Below are 20,536 nucleotides of genomic sequence, written 5' to 3' on the forward strand. Positions count from 1 at the left end.
TAAATTGGGGTTCTATTTCTAAGGAAAAACGAATCCTGTGGTAAGCTTGTAGTAATTTCTGCCACATATTCATCTAATCAATTCTTTCCCAAGGGCCAGTTAACTTTTTAAAAAATTAAATCAGATTATGGCACAACCCCACTTAACACCCTCCAATGGCTTCCCAATATGCTCAGATTAAAATCTAAAGGCTCTGTTTCTCTCTTCAGTATCTTCTGTTACACTGTGTCCCTCTCACTCCATTCTAGCAGCATGAGCTAACACTAAGCACGCCATACTGATTTCCACCCGAGAGCCTTTGCATTTGCTGTTTTTGTGGCCTGAATGCATTTCTGTCAACTCTTGGCACAATTTAGCATCTCACTTCATTCAGGTACAGCCTTGCCCTGTTCCTGATTTTACTTTTTAAAACAATGACTGTAGAGCTATTATCACAATTCTGTGGAGCCTAGAAAAATCTTACTTTTGGAGTATCTGCCCAAATCATATCAAACATTTCCCACAATAATATAATTTGACAGTGCCTATATAAGAAGCAAAATATATTGCAATTGTCAAGTTAATCCACTACCATTTGTAGACATTTAGTTGGATATTTACTAACTTCCATTTCAGAGTTTTGCTTTTGTATTCTTGAGCTTATATAAGCACACAGCATTGTGCCATGGGGCATACTGGGTACAACTTCCCTTGACTATAAATTTAACCCCAACTAACACACTGAAATTGTTCTGGCTATAGAAACTTCCTTGGTTTTAGATCTTAATGAAAGATTATTAATAAGTGTCTCATAGCTTATGTTACTTCTACTATGACAATCCAATGATGGAACAATGGTTTAGAGCAGTGGTCTCAATCTTGGCACTTTTAACATTTGGGCAGAGAAGGTTGGGTGCAGTGGCTCACACCTGAATCCCAGCACTTTTGGAAGCTGAGGCGGGTGGATCACCTGAGGTTAGGAGTTCGAGACCAGCCTGGCCAACATGGTGAAATCTTGTCTCAACTAAAAATATAAAGTAATTAGCTGGGCGTGGTGGCGGGCACCTGTAATTCCAGCTACTCAGGAGGCTGAGGCAGGAGAATTGCTTCAACCCTGGAAGTGAAGGCTGCAGTGAGGCGAGATCATGCCACTGCACTCCAGCCTGGGTAACAGAGTGAGACTCCATCTCAAAAAGCAAAAAAAAAAAAAATTGGGGCAGAATAATTCCTTGTCGTGGGGGCTTTCTTGTGCCTTGCAGGATGTTTAGCAGCATCCCTGGCCTCTATCCACTGGTGATAGCAGCAACTCAGTGTGTTTCCCCAGTGTGACAAGCAAAAGTGTCTCCACACATTGCCAAATGTCCATTGGGGGGCAAAAACCATCCCCAGTTGAGAACCACAGGTTTAGAAGCTAAAGTTGCACAGACTAATTTATTAGCATGTAGGAGTGGACTGTGGAAGGTTTCTTCAATCTATTAAGCTTTGCCAAATTCCAAGTTTTGCACCTCAGCTTTGACCCTATTCTTGGACAATCCTTAACATTTATGATTTGAGTTTCTTCAGTGTTAAAATGGAGGCAATGGCAATGATGCCTATTGTATTAGGTAGTTATTGTGATTAAATGAATTGCTCTATGGAAAAAACCTAGCTTAGTGTCTGGTATTCCTTGGAAGGTTCAATATTTGTTATTTCTCCCTTCTGAGTTAAAATAGAAATATCTGAGTGAAAAACAATATTGTGGCTATTTCTGACATAAACTCAGAATGTGAGAAGAGGAATTCTGTGGGGTGAGAGATGGGGGGAGGTGACTGCCCAGCTTCTCAGAAACAGAAGGGAAGGTACAGCTGCCATGAAACATGGACACACCAAACATTATCAAAGGTGCATGAACTCAATTGTAAATTGTGAAATAGAAACCATGGTTCTATCTGCCCCAGATATTCAAAATACATCCAAAATCTGATCATTTCTTACTTTCCCTTCTGCTATCACTGTGGTTCCAGTCACCATCATCTCTTGCTCAATTTCTGCAAGAACCTCCTCATGGTGATCTTTCTGCTTCTTCCTGACTGCTTTGTTGTTTGTTCTCACCCAGCAGCCAGGATGAAGTGTAAATCAGATCATATCTCTTTTCTGCTCAGAATCCTCCAATAACATCCAGGTAAAAGCCCAAGCCCCACATCTGTCCCAATCTAAACTCTGATCTCATCTACTACACCCTGGGCAATCTGGTCTCCTACCTGCTTCTAAAACATACAAAACACATCTTCCTTAGGGCATTTGCAATGTTGGTGCTTCTATCTGGAATTCTCTTTCCATTAGGAGCATGGCTCCTTTACTTCCTTATGTCGCTCGGCAAATATTGTCTTGTCATTGAAGCCTCTCCTGACTCACCTACACAAAATTGTGCTCCACCATCAAGAGCCTTTCCACTTGGCCCCACCAATCCCTATCATTCTTACCCCGCTTCCTTTTCTTCCTAGCATGTTCCACCTTCTAACATACAATAATTTGTAAATGCCATAAGGGAAGGGGCTTTGTTTTCTTTGCTGCTGTATCTCTACCACCTTGAACATTGGTTGGCACATAGTGGGTGCTCAATAAATGTTTTTTGAATGTATGAATGAACTGAGGATAGCACAATTTTAATTGAGGTTAAAAATAACAAAGAAAACCAGGAGTCCACTTGTGTATGTCAACTGACACAAATCCTACAATACCCTGAACCTGCCAGACTGGTTTTCCCATGGCCCTCCTGAACATGTGTATAACAACTCTGAAATGTGCAACATATTCCCCCACCTCCTTTGCCCCTGCAAATAGTCATGGACACTTATAATCCTAAGAGATAGGAAATATGGTGCTTATGATAAGGTGACAAGTAAGAAATTAATGAGTCTTATTCTGGCTGGTCTATATAGGTCTAAACCACCCAAGTATGGGGCGTGTAGGGAGCCAGTTGGATTCTTGGGTCTAGAATTTGCTCAGATGGCCCCATGTGCTGCAGATATCTGTTTCTCATACTTATTATGGAGTCTCATGTGGCCTAAAACTCCTATTTTTTTGATAACCTGCTTTGGATGTGATTGTCTGATGGGCTCTCTGCTCCTCCTCATACCTGATTCTAGCATTCACCCTCTGACCACATACAATTTGGCTGACATTCATCACTTTAAAAAAAAAGTCCACTATCTATTTTCCTGTAGAGAATGACCTCTTTCACTCTATAGATTCTGGGAGGGAGGAGACTTCCAGGGTTTGTTTCAACTGTAGATGCCCTAAGAGGGTTGCTCTTCTTCTTAAGGGTCAGGTACATGACAGAGTGCCCAGTAGGAGGCTCTTTTTAGGGATTCTGCAACTTGACTAGGTGGCCCAGGGAAGAACAGTAACAGTTGAAGGTCATTTGTCTAGGCAACACCATACTAACCACCCCATTTCTGCTAGGAGACCACTGTTGAAATTCCTACTTCATAACTTTTTATTGCACCTCTGGTTCTTGCTTTTTCTCAGACTGGTCCTCAGGCCTCGTGTTAATTTTAAGAACCCCTCGTGTATGAGTTAGTTATTGGTAGTTCTTGCTTATAACCCAGATCCTAATTGGTACACACCCTGATGATAGTGAGGACACTCCAGCTTTTTGTCCTAGGCTCTGCTAGAGAGGGAGATTGGACAAAAGTGAGCAAATGGAAGAATTCATAGTAGAGAGAAATAGGTGGCAACAAAATATCTCATTTGGCTTTTTCTCACAGCATTTCTTAGCTTTCTACTGCTGCATAACAAATGATCATAAATGCAGTAATTTAAAACAACACCCATTTGTTATCTCAGAGCCTCTGTAGGCTGGTGTTCATGTATGGTGCAGATGGGTTCTCTGTTCAGGGTCTCACCGGGCTGAAATCCAGGTGTCAGCTTGGATTGCCATCTCATCTGAGGCTTATGTTCTCATTCCAAGATCACTGGTTGTTGGCAGGATGCATGTCCTTACGGCAGTAGGACTGAGATCTCCAATTCCTTGCCAGCTTTTGGCCAGGGACTGCTCTCAGTTCCTAGAGGCTGCATGCAGGTCCTTGCTTGCTGTGTGGCCTCCCCATAGAGCCTCTCACATATGGCAGTCTGCCCCTTGCAGGACAACAGGAGAGCATCTTCTGCAGCTCTGAATCTCCTTCATGCCTTCTATTTCTAGACCCTCTCGCACAAGGGCTCACCTGATTAAAGCAGGCCCACCCACACTCAAGGAGAAGGTGTTATGAAGGGCACACACACCCGAGGAGGGGAATCTTGGGGGTATATCTTAGAATTTTGACTACTACAGCATTCCTGTGAGAATGCCATTTGGAGAAGTCTATTACTTAGCCCCAGATTATCATTATGTATTCAAAGAAAGTAAATCCAGGACAGTTGGCTACAGTGGCTAACATCCATGGACAGAGCTTTTGCCTATATGGCCATTCCTGGGGCTTGCTGGAGAGCAATGTATTTGGGTGCCAGTGTGAGGGTTTATTAGTGTTTCTAGAACAAGTGATGACACTGTTAAGTAGACTCTTGCCTTTCGTTTGTTTGGTCAAGGACAAATTTATTTGTGTGTTTTTGGTATTTGTTTCTTTAAATTACACAGCCTTTAGAAGCTGTCTTCTGATTGGAAGAATCACACAACAGTCTCCTCTAGACACAAAGTATCGCTCTCCAGTAATGGGGATATAGCCAGGGTCACTGCCATCCCACACCCATCAGGGAAAGGGGTCATTCTCCATCAGCCATTTGGTAAAATTAAAACATAGTAATTATAACACAACAGTGTCATAGGATCCATGACACCTGCTTTAAAAATAAATCTCCTCACTTTGTCTTTCCCTTTATTTTTCAATAAATGCTCCAGTATTATTGCCACTGCATTAATCTAGCAGCAGGAAACCATTATCCTATGACAACAGTCTCTCCCATTAACATTATCTTTTAATTTTAAGATTGTTTAGATGACTGCTAGAAGCTACTAAATTAAGATAAAATGAAAAACGAATTATTTTCTTTAAGCCAAGTGTTCAGTCAAGTTACCCGTCTCCAATCTTGACTGCTCTGGCAAAAGAGACACCATTATTTTTGCATCAGATTACTAAATACTATTGGGTATAAGAAAACATTTCTAGAAATCTAGACATGTTTTAAATGTCATCTAGGAAATAACCATTACATTTTAAATTATTATTTATATTGCTTGCTATATTACATAGTATATATTAAGAGTTGAAAATACTGGTTGTTTTTCTAGAAAGCAATTGTTGTAGTAAATAAAACAATAATGAAATCACAATGATGAAAACTCAGTAAGGAAATAAAAGGAACACTTGTCTAGTAGAGTTTACCCTGAGAAATAATTGAATTTGGAGAAACCCAGCAAAAATGAGACAGGAGGAAAATAAACCTAAAACTAAAAGAGAGTTGTGATTGGTGGTGATTGTTATTTAACGTTCTGGCAAATGAACTTTAAAGTGACAGTTATATCACATTAAATGGTATCTGTACCTTTTATATCAAACATATTATAAACTTTTTCCCAAATAATAACGAACTTGCCTGCTATCCATTAATTCAAAAAATTCTCTTTTATTCTATCAGCTGTATTACAACACTTGAAGAAACCTTTTAAAATCTTTCAGTATTTGTTCTGCTCCACCTCCATCTGTTCCAACGATCTTAGGGCTTTCTTTCCAAAAGGCAGATGCTGGTATAACTACAAATGAAGACTATATCTAAATCATTATTAGCATAGTGACGTTATGCATTCAATAGTTGAGATCTGTGATTCCTCCCTCTCAGGAGTAAACCACACAGACGAAAATTAATAGAAACTGAGTGACTGTCTTAATAGAAATCATACTAGAAAAAAGAGAAATGCTTAGATTGTGAATTCCCCCATATTGTTAATGGAGTTCAAGTAGGCCATCAATATGTGTCCTATTTACTGATAGGTGCAAAATAGGTGGTGGGAGATCAATCAAAACCCCCTTCCATAAATTACCATGACTTCTAGAAATTATCAAAACTTCACTGGAGTGTCATGCGTAGTCTTCCCAGCAATGAGTTATAGTCAATAATTCATTCCCTGACTGAGCTGATAACAGGCAGATATTCTAATAATGTGCTAGGATTTACTACTGGACACAAGCAGTAAGTAGGAATTTCAACGAAATGTTAAATGTTATCTCAGTGGAGAAAAGCAATAAAAAGAGGACAGAGACAGGTATCTGGGGACAATGCTTGGATGTTTTAATGCTGTAATTAGAACAAACATGTATGAAGGTAGTGTTGTTTAAGTTTTCATTCTTTTTTGAGGCAAATTGTTTCCAGAGTATTGTTCTGTAATGACTTCTCCTGGCCTTATTGTCAGAGAGTATAGCAGATGGCATTGAAAAAAAATGCTTAGAAGAAAGTCTATTTTATTCTTCAGTTATTTCTCCAAATTTGAAAATGGCTTCTCTTGAATGTTTTCCTTTTAAACGAAACTTCCGAAAAAATTATTATCTTAGACTAAAGGTCTTAAATATATTTTCAGTGATTTCTTATCACAGAGAAATTGACAAATTTGCTTTCTCTGTCAGAATGTTTTGAAGCTAGAAAAGAAGTGGTGATTCATCAAAAACAATTTTATTATGAAATTTGATTTATGTTGAGAAATATAAATGATGACGTTATAATGTGTAACCTCTGTGTGGAGGGAACACATTTTAGTCAATTGAGTTATTCAATTTTATTATTTAAAAAAATCCATATCTGGTTGTTCTTTTTATTCTAAAAAATTTATGGTGCTGTACAGAGTAGAAATGTGTGCTTTCCAAGTCCAAGGACAGCTATGGATTGTACTTCCCTAATTCCAACAGAGTCATTCATTACAGTTGGATGAATAAATATTTTCATATTTTCATCAACTTTTTTTTGGTGAACAAATAGAAACCAATGTTGTACTTTAAAATACATCTTACTACAAATCCATACAGAGAAAAAGCTTAATTACATCAATACTAGAATTAGAACTGACACTAACAAAGGAAGTTATGGTTTCGGGCCCTTGAAATTTCTGAATTAGTAGCCTTTCTTTTACCAAGAAGAGTTAGTGGGAACATAAGGGAGAATGAATTACATCTTAATGCCTTAGTTTCTCTATCACTAAGTGCTCATTTCCATCATCTTGGAGAGAAACAGTAATTAATTTTAAACAGAATTGCTGTTTTCCACTGGATTTATAATTTTAATATATATTCTTAGTAATAACCACCTCACATATATACAAGTGGCCCAGTCATCTATACACCCTCTTTTGTAACTATTACTAAATTAAATCTATCCATGCAAAGACTTAACTTGACTTTAATAAGCAGTGCCTATTGACCCACTAGACCGTTTAAAAGACCTTAATGAACATATAATACACTCACACATATAGTCTGATAACTTATTTGTAATGATAGATGCAGAATATCACTGTGCTTGAATATTGCTGACAGAATTCAGGCTTAGAAATAGGTAGTATGGGCCGGGCGCGGTGGCTCAAGCCTGTAATCCCAGCACTTTGGGAGGCCGAGACGGGCGGATCACGGGGTCAGGAGATCGAGACCACCCTGGCTTACACGGTGAAACCCCGTCTCTACTAAAAAATACAAAAAACTAGCCGGGCGAGGTGGCGGGCGCCTGTAGTCCCAGCTACTCGGGAGGCTGAGGCGGGAGAATGGCGTAAACCCGGGAGGCGGAGCTTGCAGTGAGCTGAGATCCGGTCACTGCACTCCAGCCTGGGGGACAGAGCGAAACTCCGTCTCAAAAAAAAGAAATAGGTAGTATGAGTAAGCCAAACAATTTTTTCTATAGTATCATTGCCATGAAACAGATTCATATATCAAGATTTGCTGGGCTGAGCATGATGGCTCATACCTGTCATTCCAGCACTTTGAGAGGCTGAGGCAGGAGGATCCCTAGCAGCCAGGAGTTCAAGACTGGCCTGGGCAACCAGTGAGACCCCTGTCTCTACAAAAAAAATTAGCTGGGTGTGGTGGTATGCACCTGTAGTTCCAGCTACTGGGGTAGGGGTGAAGGGGGTGAGGAGGTAGGAGGATAGCTTGAGCTCAAAGTTTGAGGCTGCAGTGAGCCTTTAGCCTGGGTGACCCATCCAAGACCTTATCTCAAAAAAAAAAAAAAAAATTGCTGATCATTCTGAGGCAAATTGGGGGACTTGTAATATTCTGTTGCTACGCTAATAAACTTTTATGAAGACAATGAGTAATTTCATGACGCTATTTTAAAGTAGCCTTGCTACATCAGGCAAAATGCTGGGTCACAGAGGTGTTCTCTTCTTTCCTATTATCGTTTTCACCTTTCCATCAACTCTAGGAGTTTCAAATACCTTAATCAAATAGAATAATTAAAATCAAAATATACATCTTAAATTATATTTGCAATCACATCGTCAATGCTGTTTCCTTTTCCTCAGTGATCTGTTATTTTCTTGCCATAAAATCAACTTCTTCACTATGCCTGTTTATTACCTTAAAAAGAGTAGTTAGGGTAGAACTTCCTAAGTACTGATTAACGTAATTTGGTGGGATACTTACCAAACGTAGTTATCTGGATTGCTTTAACAAAAAACAAACAATAGTATTCTAATAAGGCAACTATCAGAAACACTTATCACATGAAACATTTAGTGAGATATTTATAAATAATTTTGAGAAAGATGAAAAAGGCAGTCAGTAAATTCAAAGTATTATTAAATATTATTAATATTTTAAAGCCAAGATATGGCTCCGTGAAATATAGGCTTTTCGAAATGTTGAGTTCTACGTAAACTCTTCTTCTTATTATTATTATTTTGCAACAGAGCCTTACTCCCATTGCCCAGGTTAGGGTGCTGTAGCACAATCATGGCTCACTGCAGCCTCAACTTCCAGGGCTCAGGTGATCCTCCCACCTCAGCATCCCCAGCAGCTGGGACTACATGTACCTGTCACCACACCCAGCTAAATTTTTGTATTTTTAGTAGAGGTGGAGTTTTGCCATGATGCCCAGGATGGTCTTGAACTCAAGGGATTCACCTGCCTCGGTCCCCAAAGTGCAGGGATTACAGGCATGGGCCACTGTGCCTGTAAACTCCTATTCTTAAATGAAGCAGCAGGTCCCTGACTCTACTTACTGTACCATACACCCCACTGCTCAGCTGACAATGCCACCACAGAAAACTGGCCCAGGACCTAACCTGCTCTTCCTTGGGTTTTGTCTGTTGGTAACTACTGTTCCCTTTTCTCTCCACACCTTTTACACTCTGGAATTGTTGTCCTAGACTCAAGCTTTTTGTATTCACGTTGGAGGAAACTTTCAATATCAAGGGATCTCTGTGATGGCAGCAATAAAGTTGAGCAGATTTTTTAAAAATTTCCTTCCTAAAAAGACATTCTTCAAAAACGGTTTTGCATTGATTTTAAAAGGACAGAATATTTGTTCCTGAGAAAGAGCTGGGGCATGTTGTCTTGGAGGTCATCTTAGCATCAAATAGTCTAGACCTTCTCCAGATATTAAAGGCTGCACAGGTCTGTGTAGAACCTCTGGCTGTCCATGGGAGATTCTTAGAGAACTGTCACTTGGAGAAAAGAATGATTATGATTGAAGGACATAAACGAGAAAGGAAGCTATGAACAAATAATCCTGGGGCAAGTGGAGAAAATGACGGCTTGATCTAGGAGCAGTATGGTTCCCACATTTAATTAGGATTCAAGAAAGAAACAATTTACGTTTATCTTTCTTTTCCAAAGCCCCCTACTCTTATATCTCACTGCAGATGAGTAGGATGAATGATGAATGTGTGATAGCAGCAGAGGTTGCTTCAACTGTGGGGCACGATATAACATTATTTTGAGTTAGGCAATTTTACTTTATACCAGGAATATTACTTTATGCACTGTTTTAAATATTTGTTTGAAGAATACTCGAATACAGAATTTCTTTACCCATAATGAATTTGTGTGTGTTTACACAGTTTTTGTGTTTCGCATCAGTGGAAATAAAAGATTGATACTGCTACCCACTCAACCAGGCACTTTCAGACCACAAATCAGGATGAGAAAGGACTGCTAAACGCAAAGAATGCAGAAATAAAGACTACCCATAGGTGGCGCTGTGGTTAAAGTACACCTGAATTTTGATTACAGTGACTATATTTACTCCCCACCTCTCAGAAGAGAGACTGTTAGCCATTATCGCTTTTGTATTTCTATAAACACACATCAGCAAATAAAGCTCTCTGGTAATACACTCCCATCCACTCCAATCTACCAGGACATGTTTAAAGACCTCACTCCGCACAGAATTAGAGCTGAAGCACTAAAACCACCTTCTAAAATGTAGGCCTTGTAGCCTAGAGCTCTGTTATTCAAAGTTTTATCCATCTCACTCTCCTTCCTTCCACAAACACTACCGGGATCCTTTGGATAATCACTCAGTGATAGCTGAACATGTGTCTGGTTAAATTTCTAACATTCCCTTCAGGAATTAAGATTTCGTTTTAGTGCATATTCTTCAGGAAAAATACTGAAAAGTACCACAATTCATTATACATCTATGCATATGTGTCCTATCTAAGAAAATCACTTTAAAAAAGAAAAAATAAAGACCATTTGGCTTAATTCTCTCATTCGTGGATGAGAAAATTAAGGCCCAGAGAAGGAAATTTACTTGCACATGACAAATCATAACTTAATTGTAGTCCACTAAGATCTTGTGTCATCTCGCTTTATTATAAATTATTTAAAAAGTGAAAATGAACAAGGGGATTCAAATGTATTATTTGTTTATGGGGTTCCTCTCCTCATCTGGTTTAATTGAGTTTTCTTGACTAACCTTCAAGCAGCATTACATCTTTTCTAAGTTGGTCCTCTTTAATCATGCCCACCTGCAGCTGTTTTCTGTGTAGGACATGTTAATTACTATTATAGTTTTAATAACTTTTTTAAAAAAGTTTTTTATATGTGCACAAGGTGAATTGATTGTAACAGTGCAATTTTAAATACAAATCAATAAAATTAATTCATTTAGTTTTAAGACGCTAGAATTAAAAAATGACTATTTGAATTGATATTTAAAATGCCCTCTACATGATTGTATGAGCAATAATTATTCTTTCTTATGTAGCCTTATTAATTTTGATGGTTTGAAAGACAGAAATCCCCCAAATAGACACTATAGATGTTCAACATCTGCATTGTCTCGCCTGATTCTCCTTCAGGTTCCTTTCCTCAATCTAGCAGTAATATGAAAACTTGCCCCACAAGGCTGGTTTTACTTAATGATACTTAGCAGAAGGGCTTTGCACTTTCATGATAATTTCCACCACAAAAATCTCTCTGGAACTTACTAACAATAATCAGGCCTAATATTAGCCTCAGTTTGGAGATTTATTAAACTTATTTGGCAGAGTAGATAAAGTCGAACGCCTAGGTATGCAAGCATCTAGGCTGTGCTTCGGCCTTGGAAAAACTCAGGCCAGCACCCTAAAAGCATTCCTCAAAACTTGATTTATACTAGAAGTGACATTTCTTACTCTCTAGAGGCTGTGAGATTGCAAATCTCGCAATTACTTCCATTGCTTTTGGGGGCTGTGAGAATTTCCGCCTCTCATCCTCCACAGTGAGGAGGGTAGTCGGGCAAGGTTTTCTCCCTGAAGTTTTCGTCAACTTTGAAAATAAGGACTGTGCTCCCTACATCACCAGCAATTGACAAGGATCCAAGAAATGCCTGCTAGGCACTTTCACACTCGGGTAAATGGGGGATGAGGGAGGCTAAGTAGGCAGTATTTAGCTAGCAACTATTATTTCCTTTATGTTTCTACCTTGTTAACTAAGCTTCCACCACGGTTCATAAATCTCCAATATAGCGAATTAAAGAAACAACAACAAAAATCCTCTTCTGTGTGCGTGTGCGTGAGGGGATATAAGTTCACTGCCCTAAGATGCAGGACTTATCTTCCCAAACAGGAAGAGACCCATTTCTGAGAAAGATGGTAAGTTTCCTAAGGGTCTCCTCTCAGATCGAGGGGATGGCAGTCCCCGAGGAGCGAGCGGGCTCGGGTCCTCAGGGTCCCCGTGCGCAGAGAAGGCAGGTGAGGCCCCCCTGCCCCACCAGGTCTCGGCTCCGGATGCCGGGTCGCGAAGGTCAGCCCAAGCGGGTCCCCGGCGCCAGGCGCCAAGCGGGTCACTTCTCCCCACCTGATTCGGGCCCTTCCCTTCTCCTCTGTCGGCCCGCTCCGCCGCCTCACTCTCTCCCCCGCCCCCCGAGTCTCGTTTCAGTCATCCCTTTGTCCTTCCCCGGATTGGCAGGTTTTATTATTCCGCCTGAACAATCCGGCCGCCCAGTGGCTGAGGGTCGCTGACGTCGGAGGCAGAGCCGGGGAGTAGTTGGGATTTTGCTCTGTCAGTAACACATGTGTAAGAGCCGCGGAGGGAGCGAGCGAGCCGGCTAGAGGCCAGCGCCGCCGCTGCCGCCGCCGTCGCCGCCGCCGTCGCCGCCGCCTCCGCCTCCGCGCCGGGCAGCAGCAGCCCCGGCAACAGCCCTGGCAGCGGCGTAGGCTCCAGCGCGCCAGGCCCGGCCGGCCGCAGCTCCCGACTCCTGGGCGCGCCTGCCTGCCGGCCTCCCCACCGTCCGCCGCCGCTCCCGGGGTTTCTGTGTCTGCGGCTGCTCCCGGGCGGAGGTGCAGGGAGCTCAGTCGAGCCGCCGCTGCCAGCCCGGAGCGAGCGAGCGAGCGAGCTAGCAAGCGCGCGGGAGGGAGGAAGGCGGCGGCGGAGGAGGAGGAGCGGGAGGAGCGCGAGGAGCGCGGGCGGGGGCGGGGGCCGCCGGGCGGGGGAATATACAAAGTGAAGCCACATTGCCAAACTTGCAGCAGCGATTGCAGCAGTTGCTGCCGCTGCACCGCGCCTGAAGCCGCGTCGCGCGGGCCGAGGGCTCCTGCAGCTGCTCGCGCGCAGCCGGAGGCGGAGGAGAAGGACGAAGACTGAGACTGACACTTCTGCTCCCGGCCGCCTGCCACTTACGCGGGGGCCCCCCAACCCGCCCCAGAGCAACGCGATTTAAAAAAAAAGCCGCCCTTAGCCCCCTCCTCCCCTTTCCTGCTTCTGCGAGAACTCCCTCCCTCCCTCCAGCTCCGCCAGCCCAGGCGCCCCTTCCCTGGAAGCCGAGCGGCTTCGTTCGCATTTCACCGCCGCCGCCTCTTGCAATATTGCAATATAGGGGAAAAGCAGGTAAGGGGGCGGCTGGGGGAGCCGCGGGCCGGGAGGTGGGAGAGAGAGGGAGGGGGCCGATTCGGGCCAGGGCTGTTTTCTTTGGCTTCCTTCCCCTTACCGTCCCAAATTGCAAGTAAACAATACGTCGCCTTAGATAAAGCGCGAGTCTGAAACTACCGAGGCCGGCCTGCGAGCTAGCGCGGAGGGCAGCCCCGGGCCGCCAGCTTTGTAGCGGTTCCTGCTTACAAAAGGGCTCTTCTTGGAAACGGGGCTGGTGGGGACCGTAGAGGGGGTGGGGATATTTCTAGTTCATAAGGGAAAGGGCAAGGGGTGCTTAGATTAGGTTTTAAGTATGAGAAGTAGTGTGTTTGGGGGGGGTGGGGGTGGGGATAGTCACGATACCCCCCCTTCTAGTAAACACTAATTTTGAAACAGTGGCAGGAAGGGTCTAAGTGAGCAGGATTCGGTATTGCTGGTTCTTTTAAAAACCTCTTGGTTTATAAGTCTTTTGTTACAATCCAGGAGAAATACGGTGAATCACCTAATTAAAATCAAGACATGAATTAAGCATCCATTTTTGTACTACAAATTGCCAGCGTTACGTTTGTCCCTCCCTTGGTCTCCATTAAAAAACACCAGAGACGTTGTTAAAGGGGGGCAGATTTTGCCTCTAGCTGCCAGTTCTGCTTTCTATTTCACTGACTATCCCAGGACCTAAATTGCTTGGCTATGTAATTACTAGAGTATAAGCCTATTTAACTTAAAAGCTTTCTTCTTCTTCTTTTTTTTTTTTTTTCCAACTCTAAATGAAACTTGATGAGGGCCCGTCCTTAGTTATCAGGGGAGTCAGTTTCTGGTCAGTCCTCTTGATTCATCTCTTAGATTTAATCAGCATTAAGGTATTGCTTGTCCTTAAGAGCTTTAGCTAATGGGGTTACTGGATGCTTTTCTCAGTGTAATGTTTCCTTTTCAAAAAAAAAAAAATACATATATATTTACCTCTCACTAAAGATGGGGGCGGGGAAGAGCTTGGAATCTCCTCCCTCTCTCCTTTTAAAAAGGAATTTGGAGCGATTAAAACGTTGGGGGAAACAGTTTAAAGACCTAGGGCAGGAAATGCAGATTCATTTGGGTTAGGGCTGAAATTGTAACAAAAAGCAATTCCTCGAGTAAATGCATCAGATAAATCAATTTACATAAAGGTATGATGCATTCGGATAAATGCAATGCTAATGGGTTTTAGAGTGGTCCTGTTTCCAAAGTCTCAGGGTTTTGTTACAGCTTAATTGGTGCAGTTCTTATTCTGGTTTATTGTGCGGTCACTGGACACACGTTCCGGGACTCTTTCGGAGGAAATGTGTTTAAAGTCGGCCTATTTAAGGAACCCGAGTCCCTGTTTCGTTCGTTCCTTCCTCGTTTTTTTGCAGCAGCCAAGTTGGGCCGGGGACAGGCAAAGTTCGCCTTCTTCTGAGGTATCAGCTGAATGTCTTGAGCAGATAGCCGGGAGCCTCAGGGGGAGCCCACACTCTCAGCTTACAGAGGACAAAGACAAAACAGGCTGCTTAATTGGCAGTAAATAACTTGATCTTTTTATAGAATAAGTGACTAGAGGAACACTAGGACTTTATTGGACTCGGAATTGAAGGCAACAAATTAATCGGTTTAGGCTAAGCTTTATAAATTGATTCCTATATTATATCCCAGTTGCATCTCTTGTGGCATTCATTAGAGTGGGGAATTCTTTTTTAAAGCAGTTTTTGGTGACAGCAGAACGGGCTCGAATTTAACTTGTGCATCCCTTAATGCTGCCTTCTCGCACGTTATCTGTAACGCCGCCCCCCCCCCCCCTTTGGAGGAACAAAGCTTTAGCATTTAAATTGCTGATCAAGGGCAGATTAGTGAGACCAAAGTGGAGAGTGTTTGTATAGGAAGTTAACAGGCATCCTAAAGTTCAATGATCTATTATTCTTGCCTGTGTTCTGAAAACCCAGAGAAAACACTCATTGATCTTCAAAATGAAATGAGATTTGGAACAATAATGGGAGATGGCGGTCACCACAATGGCATGTGAAAGGTGCTGCTTAAAATACGAAAAACCAGTTTCGCAACTTTACACACTGCACCCCCTCTGCCGTCACCTTGCCTTCCCTCCCACCACCACGCTCTCCATCTTCCGTCTGCCGGTCCCTCCCTCCTTCCCTTTCGGAAAACCGAACTATTTCCAACTTGTGAACTCCTGCTGCACTTCCCAGGGCAGAGCCCGGGAGGGAACGAGGCTCCGGCAGGGCCGTCGCCTCCCCACTCCCCTCGACTCTGTCCCGGGGCCCGGCGGGGGCTGGGGAGGGGCCGGGCACGGCGGTGGGTGGGTTTGACCCTCATTTGCTGCAGGCGGGCGGCGGAGGAGGGGGGCAGTGGGCGGAGGCGGGGGCTGGGAGGAGGCGCCACGAGGGGTGGAGCGCGCGGCGGAGCCTGCTCTCGGAGTTTTGACAGTACCGGAGCTGAAATTGTCAGCGGCGGCAAGCTCAGGAAAGTTGAGAGGAGCTCGTGGCCCCAGAACAAAGCTTGAGAAAAGTAAACAGGCGGCTGCTGCCGGCGAGCCTCCCTCCTTCCCTCTCCCCCTCAGCCTCCTTCCCGCCCTTGCCCTGCTGTTTCCTTCCAGCAGCTCCGGGGGGAGGAGGGGAATGGGCTTGCTCTCTCTCCGGCGATTACTAACTTTTGCATCGCCCCTGTTTTGTCTTTCTCTCCCTGTCCCCTTCCCGCCCTCTGCAGACCATGGTGAATCCGGGCAGCAGCTCGCAGCCGCCCCCGGTGACGGCAGGCTCCCTCTCCTGGAAGCGGTGCGCAGGCTGCGGGGGCAAGATTGCGGACCGCTTTCTGCTCTATGCCATGGACAGCTACTGGCACAGCCGGTGCCTCAAGTGTTCCTGCTGCCAGGCGCAGCTGGGCGACATCGGCACGTCCTGTTACACCAAAAGCGGCATGATCCTTTGCAGAAATGACTACATTAGGTAAGACTTCGCTGCCTTTCCTGGGGATGGGCGAGCAGAGCAATGGCAAGGCCAAAGGTTAACAGGGTTGTGAGGAAAGGAGCAGGCACCTATGGCAATACATTGCAGCCTTCACCTCAAAAATCTTTTAGTTGGCGGAATTTAAAGGGTTCAGGAAGCATGTTGTTAAGTCTTCCAATATCTGATGGCAAATTAATGGCAAATACCATACTAAGTAAAGACCATCTGGTGGGACTGGGTCATTAGATGCACAAAGGTTGAGCACCCTCTGGTCCCAGAGTTTAAGTGGTCAGCCTCTACTGGACTACAGGCTAAAAGCAAACATCTCAAGTGGTAGTTAAGGGGCGTTCTTAAAACAAGGTGGGAACTCACAGAGGAACTCGGAGACAAAGGTTGACTTAAAAATACAAGTGTAGTTAGTGAGAAATGATTTGTCTGTGGTGATGGCTTATTACGATATTTACATGAGCATTTTTAAACTTTCTTGAGTGGAAAGCTGTGATTCATTCTTTGTGCTCCTTGAGAAAAATGCTAATTATCCATCAGTTTAAAGACTTGTAATTCTTCTTATAGAGAAAAAAAAGCCCCGAGAAATAAAACCTAGTGATAATGTTTCTCTTCATACTGTTACTCGGAGGGTTGCAATAATTCAGTTAGTGTGTGGTTTGCGATGTAGAATTTGCAGTTTTTTTCAGTTGAAGTATGTTCAGGTTTTGGGTTTTTTGTTGTCGTTTGTATCACTGCCCTTGATCCCCAAAAGAAATTTAGAAAAAGAGGCTATAGAATTATACTAATCTTGCATTTTAAAGCAATGTATAGGAACATTCATATGTCCATGTAAGCAGTCTTTTCCAACAAGTTGCAGTGCAATTAATGGAAAGAATTCAGGAGGTCAGGTGCCTATAGGATCTTTTCAGGTGAACTCAAGCTACTTAAACTCATTAATTTGAAAGGAGGCATTTGAAGGATTACACATTTAATTTGAGTAAATGGTTTGATAGACTGATGCACATGAATGCTTCTAGGAGGTGTTCTGTTTCAACATCCAGTAATTAAAAAAAAAAAAAAAAACCCACACGCACACAGTTGATACTAGAAAACCGCACACTTTTAAGAAGAATTTCATCCTTTGTAAATTTGTCCTAAACCTTTGTCTTTGAAGTGATTAGTAGAAAATTTTCTTCTTTCTTCAGCGTGGGTAAATCAGTGGATGAGATATTTTGTTCAAAGTTTAGCTCCATTGTGATTCGCCTTATTCTGCGCCTAACATTGCAGAAGATGCCAGTGTAGTTCAGAGCTGAGTGTGGATACGTTTACCCCAGTGATATCATTAGTTGTAAGATGATGGAGTAAAATGACATTTAGTTATTTTGATAATGCAACCTGTGTCCACTCTGCTGGCATCCTCAATCAGTCAAGTAAAAGAAATATAGGAAGGGAGAGGGCTTTTATTTTTAAATTAAGATGGCAGCATTAATTTCACTAAGTGTTCTTTTAGAGGTAAATGTTGGAAAATCAGCGGGAACATGGGTGTAATGTTTTCTGGTCCTCCTTCCAAGTAATGCCATGAGCTTTGACAGTATTGTAATTAAATAGAAAGCAAAACTGTGGTAAGAAAGGAGTGTGGCTTGAAGTGGAAAAATTGACAGTGCTGTTAAGATTCCATGAATGGTACAGATTCATCTCTTCTCCAAGTGCCTTCAAAAAAAAAAAAAAACAAAACCAAAAACAAAACCCAAAAAACCCCTCGCTTCTGATTACAACTAATTAAAAAGAAGATGGGTCCACTTGTATTCCCCCAGGACAAGTTCAGGCAAGTGGCTTCCTGGGAATTGTGTCCATTCTTTTCTCTATTCTTGGGGCCAAATGTAAATGGCCTTTTGGTGTTTTCCTGTGCCCTAATGGAGCAATGGAGGATGTGTGCCCAGCCCTGAGCCTTAATTAATCGGATCTACGTTCTTCCTTTTTTCCCCTCTGAATCTGGAAACTGGAGCCAGGCTCGCCCTTGAACTACATGCTACCCCGAGGACCTTAGATCTTTCTAGGAGAGATGAGTTCTAGCTCAGTACCAAATTGATGGCCTCATAGTTTGCTCAGGGTTCACCAGCAGCTGTGAGCCCCCCTTCCCCTCCAATTTAAGAGATTACTGAAGTCTTCCTTCAGTGTTCCTCTCAGCCCATCAAGATGCCCAGAGGGTGGGAAGGTGGGAAGATGCAGACGTTCCTGTTCTTCTCAGCTACCCGCTCCCCAGTGTCCCTCAAGTCCACTTGTTGGAGGAGCTTTCAATGCCGCAGGGATCGCTGCAGACGAGTGGAGTAATCTGCTCGCCCGCCGCCAGGTGAAGGGGACCCCTTGGTCCGACTGAGACCACATAGCGATTTACTGAGGGGCTTTTAAACTGTCTTGACTTTGAGGTTGTGATTTTTTGAAAACAACCAAGGTCTTGCTGAAAAGCTGCGGGAGAGCTGGGAAAGGCCTGCGGGAAAGGCCGGCCTGAGCGCGGAGGAGGGGGCTGCAAGAGGAGGGGGCGCTTTCACCAGTCCCTTCCCCCTCCGCGGCCAAGTGTCGATGGGCAGAGCTGGGCTTCTGCCTCCTCGCCCTCCAAGATTTCAGATAAAGCGGCTGCCTTGCTGCAGCGAATCCGCACAATTAAAAGCTTTAATTAGTGGCTCCTCCATTTTCTTAGTTCTGATGGGCTTTATCTAATGAGATCTGGTCTCTGGCTTAGATCTGCTCCGAATGACGTGTCCGCAATGAATGAGAGCTGCGTCGCAAACAAAACATTTAATTAACAAAATTGGCCTCTAAGAGAGGGAGGGAAAGAATGAAGGGGGGGTTGTAGAGCGGAGGGGGAGGGTGAATCTTAAAGGGACCAACGCCTGCCTGGCCCCCCATCTTACAAAAGTGGGGGAACCTTGGGACTGCCCCCTCCCCCATCCCCGGCTCCCGAGCCCTCAGCTCCACCCAAGCGCCCCAAGTAGCTTCGGAAACTCCGTTTCTCTTCCTCGAACCCTCTTTCCTCCACCCCCCCACCTCGGGCCCGAAGACTGGCGCGGAAAGTGCAGCGAGAGGAGGAAGTTCGGAGACCGACGGGTGGGGCTCCAGGTCCTGGGAGGGCGAGGAAACGCGCCGGAAGCCCGGGTGGCGGTCGTCGGCGGGCCCTTGCTCGCTCAGCTGCCCGCACCCGGGCCGGCGCCGCCCGAGGCCGCACCCAGAGCGCCCAGCCGGCGGGCGGTCTCGGGCCCGCGAGGGGGCGAGCGCAGGGCGGGAGCCCGGCGAGCGGGTCGCGCTTTCTTTCCCCGGGCTGGGCTCGGGCGGTTCACGTGGCGCCCGCAGCCGCAGTGAGCCCGGAGCGGTCGGGGGCGGTGGCCTGGGGCGAGGGTGGGGAGAATTGGTAGTTGGTGGTGGAGGGTGTGTTTGGGGAGGGGGTGGCGTTAGGAATGGAGGCGCCGCCAGACAGCGAGTTCATTTCCCTGGTAATCAACAGCAAGCTGCTATATTCAGAGAATGCTGTCCCTTTAATTGAACAGGCTAGGTAATTAAATGGCACTTTTCCAATAGGACGTGCTAGGTAAATCTAATAGTTGGTTATTTAATATCACTTTGAAGTCTGCCCACTCAAGCACAATGACAGCACAGGAGCATGTGAACTATTAGCTAGGAAGAAGAAAAAAAAAAAAAAAAAAACCCAGGATCTCAAAAATTAATTAAATCGCATGCAATTTAGGGGGAACGTTTATCTTGATTTGTCATAACAGAATTAATTCAAGGCCTCCAATTCACTTGGGGGCAGATCTGTTACTCTGAATTAACCAAGCGTAATTTGGCTGATTTTTTTTTTTCTCCCTCCCCTCTCTAATGCAGCAGTTGCGATTATGCACAGCCCCCCTCTTAAGTATCAATAGCTTCTGGTGCTTTTAAGGTGCCTGGTCTCTAGTTATTCCGAAGTACCTTTAATGGACTTGGCTCCAGGCGTAATTTCTGGGTTGCATTTCTTTGTTACATTTAATATAGCTAGTGCAGAATTTAGATTAAATATAGGAACCTGCTGGAAAACCAATTGCTTCTGGATCAGTAGCTGTGGATGTGCTTTTTTCTCCTCAGATAGGTTGCTGATATTTACTTGCAGGTACAAATGTATACCTTTCAGCCACACTCTTAGAAACGTACCTCTCCTTGCCCAAAAGCAGTTTAGAAAACACAGCCAGGTAGCGTTTCATATTGCGTGTATTTTGCTTGAAGTAATAATGGAGTTGAAAATAAGCCCACCTATTGGTTATTGAAGTTACTGAAAGATGC

At 44.0% G+C, this 20,536-nt stretch overlaps 1 protein-coding gene across 3 annotated transcripts in view; it reads left to right on the plus strand.

Annotated features, from left to right (window-relative positions):
- LMO4 (LIM domain only 4) overlaps nucleotides 1–20,536 on the plus strand; it is a 144,997-nt gene that overhangs the window by 115,333 nt on the left and 9,128 nt on the right. The window contains exons 1-2 of one of the 3 annotated variants that reach the window (XM_003892152.5): nucleotides 12,872–13,247; nucleotides 15,999–16,237. In XM_003892152.5, coding sequence (XP_003892201.1) covers nucleotides 16,002–16,237 — 236 coding nt within the window. In that variant the 5' untranslated portion in view covers nucleotides 12,872–13,247; nucleotides 15,999–16,001. Of the gene's footprint in view, nucleotides 1–12,871; nucleotides 13,248–15,658; nucleotides 15,801–15,998; nucleotides 16,238–20,536 lie in introns of those variants that run through there. The other 2 variants (XM_009212268.3, XM_009212269.4) reach the window with 2 other exon arrangements.

The sequence above is a fragment of the Papio anubis genome, chromosome 1, assembly GCF_008728515.1.
Source record: "Papio anubis isolate 15944 chromosome 1, Panubis1.0, whole genome shotgun sequence".
NCBI classification, from domain to species: domain Eukaryota; kingdom Metazoa; phylum Chordata; class Mammalia; order Primates; family Cercopithecidae; genus Papio; species Papio anubis.